The 5,813-nt window shown below is 32.2% G+C and overlaps 1 protein-coding gene across 1 annotated transcript; it reads left to right on the top strand.

The window, feature by feature from the left end:
• The first annotated feature begins 925 nt into the window (after positions 1-925).
• LOC108740933 (drebrin-like protein) lies at positions 926-3,821 on the top strand. The gene is made up of 4 exons (XM_018475471.2): positions 926-1,148; positions 1,202-1,987; positions 2,064-2,335; positions 3,363-3,821. The coding sequence occupies exons 1-4, from the start codon at positions 1,066-1,068 to the stop codon at positions 3,500-3,502; spliced, it is 1,281 nt and encodes a 426-aa protein (XP_018330973.1). The 5' UTR covers positions 926-1,065; the 3' UTR covers positions 3,503-3,821.
• The last annotated feature ends 1,992 nt before the right edge of the window (positions 3,822-5,813 follow it).

Here is a 5,813-nt window from a genome sequence, read left to right on the forward strand (position 1 = left end):
TTTGAAAGAGAAAAATCTCTCCAACAAAATATTTAATATCGAAATTCCTTTTTTTCGGGCTTTCTGTTCAGCGAAAGTGTTTCACTTGATCATTTAGTTCTTTAAAATTACCCTTATCAGTAAATTATGGCAGAGATTGAATATTTGCCACACCAAAACATGTTTTACTTTGATTTTTGCTTGTACGTGGTTGTGGTTGTTCTGGATCAGGATATTCACTGTTATTAGGTTATTTATTCTAGAAAAATTTATAAATCATTGTAAATATATTTTAAAAGTCTTCTCGAGACCCGAATAAATTTTGTAAAAAGTTAGTATTAATTTGAGTCGCGTACCATATGAACGTCCTTAAAAAATAAAAAGCTGGGATTCCTCAAGCATCACTAGCTCGTGCCACTTGATAATTGATTTGTATAATTCGTGAATGTCCTTGAATTAATATCTACCCGTGGCATTTTGCCATCTTATTTTACACCACTGCGTTGCGTATTGTTACTGTAGATCCAATACGTTCAAACATTTTGATCAATTTCGTAATGACATCGTGGCTCAGTACTAAGTAGGAAATGGGAGAAATACAGACGACGCAGTGTCACTAGAATTATTGTTCTGGTGAAATACTCATACTAAAAGAAAGCCGCGATTCTCGAAGTTTTACCTGCAAAAAGCACATTACTCTCCGGTAATCGGTTCCATTGCCACTGAAATTCCTTTACTCGTTTTACAGTTTGATGCCCCACTTCGACACTATCCCCACCACGTCTGAGCGTATGCGGTTTAACAAAGTTCTGATACCCTTTTTGGACACCTTATACATATCTTTAATATTCGGGATCGATGTTGGAAGGTAGTGAATAAAGTGGCTATATGGGTAAATATTCGAAGTCCAGACAAAGCACGAAGAAAAAGAAGATTGTAATCTGCCCATATCTTTGTATCCAATAAATCTGAATGTCGATTATATTCTTTTGCAATTTTTGTTGTGTGTATACGCTGACAAAGAAGAATTTACGCTAATACTACATACGCAGACGGTGATAGATCATTTTCTAATTGATTTTTCAAATGTCTCTCAATTTAAGCCGATACCGTGATACACTTTTACACGCATGGAAAGAGGTTTTAGATGATAAAAATGAAACAAATTGGTACGCAATTTGTAATACAGTTTATAATTTTTCCATAACTTAGTATTTTTCAGGGCGTTATTTGGGTATGAAGGGCAAACAAATACACTTAAGGTAGTTTCTACAGGTTCTGGTGGAATAGAAGAGCTCACAGAAGAACTAAATAGTGGCAAAATAATGTATGCATTTTTAAAAATAACAGATCCAAAAACATCTCTTCCAAAATATGCTTTAATAAATTGGCAAGGAGAAGGTGCTCATACACTTCGTAAAGGAATGTGTGCAAATCACTTACGTGATATAGAAAATTTCTTCAAAGGTGCACATCTTACGATTAATGCTAGAAGTGAAGATGATCTTGATTCACAAACAATTGTTGATAAATTGGCCAAGAGTGGTTCAGCAATCAAGCTCATAACTCATAGAAGTGAAATATCGGATGTGAAAACACCTGTAGGTACCAATTATAAAAAGGTAAACCCTGTTGCAGAAATTAATTCGAATGAAAGAGACCAGTTTTGGCAAAAGGAAGAACAGGAAGAGAAGAAAAGGAAGGAAGAAGAGAGGAAGCGAAAGGAGCATGAACGTCAAATTATTGAAGAAGAATTCAAACAGAGGGGAATTCATGAGGGTACTGAATGGAATAATAAGACTGATGTTTTTAGTCAAAATGACGAAAAAGACTATGCTAAATCAAACCCAAGTCCAAGAAAATTGGTAAATACTTCAATTTTTGAACAAAGTGCAGTTCAAGTTAAAAAAATACCAGAAAAACCTGTACGTAGTTCACTTTTAAAAAGTCAAACACAACCATTTTCTCAAACAAGTGTTGAAGTAAATCCAACTTGTACCCAAGAACAGTACGTATATTAAGTAATCTTGTACCTGTATCTATTCCTTATATTTATTTTTCATAAATGATTATGCAAATTTTAGTGTTTCAGAACCACTTCAACAAAAGCAACAAATAACAGAAAGCAAGTCATTTGATGAAGGACAAAGTGATGAAGATTCTGATCAATTTTCAACTATAAAACGTTCACCAAGAGATCCTCAGAAAAATGTAAATACTGATAAAGATAAAAGTTTGCACAATACTGAATTTATCCAACAAATTACTGAGCAACAGTTTGTTGATGAGGTAATTTATCAAGATTTAGTTGAAGGACCAGGCTTACAAGCTCGTGCACTTTATGATTATCAAGCAGGTATGATAATGTTTATTAATAACAATTTATTTTGTGGTTTTACATTTTCTATATTTTAAATAGTTAATAACAAGTATTGAATAACAACAGTAATTTATCATTTCTTAAATGAGTATATGGATAAATAGTAATTGTTGGTTTCAAAGAATTCAGTTAAATTCTTCATAATTGTTTATTATTCGTAGATTCATTACATTAAGATTGTTTGGTATTAATATCTTAAATTTTATTTGAATATTATGAGAATTTTGGTCAAGAAAATTGGATTTACTATTTACGTTTTAATTTAACACCATTATTATTAATTAATTACTTCTGTGCTACAATATCGCACATCTTATGAACTTGTTTGCTCTTCTTATTATGTCTTCTACCTATCTAGACTGGTTTTATTTGATACAAGTAAGATCTAGGCAATTCATCATATGCCTTTGATGCTTCTTCACTTATGGTGGTTTGCCTGCAGGAGAAAAGAATTAATCACTAAAAATAACTATACCGTTGAAAAAAATTTTGATACTAGCAGTGGTTTATTTTTTTTCATTTATATGTAAAAAATGATACTGCCATTGCTTATTTACTGCAATATATATTGCTATCGCTAATATTGCCAGTTTAACTCTTCTACTACTTGGTAGGCCCATGTATAAAAAAAAGCAGAAGGGTCCAACTCATTATTATTAAAATTGATCGCGTCTCTGTAGTTAGTATCTCGTCTGGTAATGTGAGGTGTATCATATTCACCAATCTTTTAAAACTATAAACTCTTGATCCTTGAGAACTTAAAAGGATGTATGAACTCCATATCTTTTTCGTTTTACTCTTTTTTCTATCGTAAATACCGCCACATGATACACATTTCGTCTCCTTCAGACGACGTTCTTCACGTATTGCTCGATGGTGGGTGGTTTCAGTAAAGCTCATGAAAAAAGAGATATTAAATACAATTAGTGTAACAATACAAGAAGTATAATAATTTACATTCTGAATACACTGTTACTAAATAATAATAAATTGTTGGCTTCAGCGGATGATACAGAAATTACATTTGATCCTGGTGATATCATTACAAACATTGATCAAGTGGATGAAGGATGGTGGCAGGGACTTGGTCCTGATGGAACTTATGGGCTATTTCCAGCGAATTATGTTGAGTTGATTAATTAATGTAAACATTAATACATTATTTAATGTAAATGTATATGAACCTTATTAAAACTGAATCAACAAAGAGAGAGGGAAAGCAACAGAAAAATTAATGACAAATGGTGCGAATTTTGCTAACGATGGGTGATGGTCGAGAGGTGATACAAGTTAAACTTTTTTAGAGTATTATTTAGTCATTTATTAATATTTATACGCCATCATTACTTCTAGTTATCAATAGTATTACATCATAAGTGATTATAATATTGTCAGAATGTATACAGTACTTGTGTAATTTGGTATACTCAATTAAAATGTTTTCTAATGATTGTGGCTCATATAAACATTGTTTTCTTGTATACTCTTATCCTAATAAGTTACTACAGTAAGGCAGCGGTTCTCAAACTCTTATTGAGGTGAGTGAAAATATTTTGATGGATTTTTCAGAAATATCAGACATAATTATATCTAAAAATAACTAAAAAATTAAAACATTTTGGAAAAAAGAAAAATCTTGTGAATTGAAATTGACTTTGCTAACTAGCAGTAGTTACAAAAAGATCGAGTAGATTAAAGTGTGACTTTCAGCTAACCCACTGACGTAAAATTGACGTGATTTCTTGGTCACTCATTACGTCACAATTACCTAGTGCGTCATAGGGAAACGGTTGGGCAGATAGTATGGGCGAATATCTTTCTTTTTGGTATCCAATTTCAAATGTGCCAATATTTGCTCATTGACCTGCTATAAATAACGTAAGATTAATGAGAAAAATCTGTAGTGGGTAAAATTAATTCACTAATACATCGAATTAACGCTACAAAAATTCAAAAGCATTTCATTTGATTATTTTGTTTGAAAATTTTTACTAACATTCGCATCACTTTTTGAAAGTTTGTTACAATAAAATAAACCAGAACCGATAAATCCAGTTATATACTTATACTTGTTTCATTTTCTGAACTGATAGAACCTGGCGAGTCGTCATACATCTGAACTTTAGCAGTTTGGTTTGAGTGTGGTGTAAAACCCTTTGAGGTGTCTATTGGTATTGATATATTAGTCTATTAGTGTACAAAGCTTTAGATATTCACCCATGGTACCTATCGCATCCAAAATAAATCTTTCCACTTGTCTTTAACAAACCTTTTCATCTTTTTGGAGTGCTTTCTCAAAAATGTGCTGGTTTTTATATGGAGGTCTAAAATTTAACGTTTTCGGGGGTCAGCCACGAATTATGCACCAAAGCTGTCTGACCTCCTTCTTGGTCATTCTCTGTCAAAAATTGTATCCCACGAACGTTCCCTCCTACAGCACCGAATACATTTCAGAATTTCGAAATATCTAATACATTAGGGTGACCATTAATAGGATTGTTAATTACTGTTTTATGCTGTATTAATGTAGAAACAAAAAACAGTATCACAATATGAAAAAATGGGGTATAATTAGTGAATGAGTACCATTTTTGCGAAAACCACTAGCGGAAACAATCCCAATAACCACATTAAGCGTCAAAAGGCTTAAACCCATGATGGCATTTGCACTTACAATTAACTGTATTACTGGATAACACGACCGCCATTTGAATTTCTGTTCCTTCAAACGCGTTTGAATACATTTAAATGGTACCTTAATTTTGTACACGGCAAATGTAGTTGTATAATATTTATGGAGAAGTTTGTTAATTATTTAATCGAATATGCTTCTACAATCTAAGGATTTTTTGATAGGGGAGGGTTCTGCAGTATCGTCACCGTAAGTATTAGAATATAACAAAAAATGCCAGCATTAATTATTAAAATTACTTTTGAAATAGGCAGGGACACACTGTTTATACAACTATTACTAATAAAACAACAATAAACTTAAAAAATAAAATTTTTATTCATCAAATTGCCTAACAGAATAATCAGTAACGCAAAATAAGTGCCTGTTAGTATCGACCGGCGAGAATATGAATTAATATGTAATGCAATAGTTACAAATATAATTATTCGACAACTCTGAAATGATGACACAAGCCTCGTGGATCCATATTCCAAGTTCCACACTGGATCGATCCTCATCGTGTAACTCCAAGCACATAGGGCATATTATCTCTTTGTCAGCTGCATTTTGCGGTCTATTTTGTTTTTCTTTCTTAGGTTTTTTGCTTTTTCTACTAATGTCTTTCCCATACTTCAACGCCTCAACTTTTTCTTTTTCAAGTTTCTTCTCTTCTAACATATTCTTATATGGAGAATCAATAAAAAAATCTCCCTTTTGTTTGCTTTACGACGTCTTCGTTTTGAAGCGTTAGGAATTGGTGATAATTCTGTTACAAGCATT

Source organism: Agrilus planipennis, unplaced genomic scaffold, assembly GCF_000699045.2.
Source record: "Agrilus planipennis isolate EAB-ADULT unplaced genomic scaffold, Apla_2.0 scaffold274, whole genome shotgun sequence".
NCBI lineage: Eukaryota > Metazoa > Arthropoda > Insecta > Coleoptera > Buprestidae > Agrilus > Agrilus planipennis.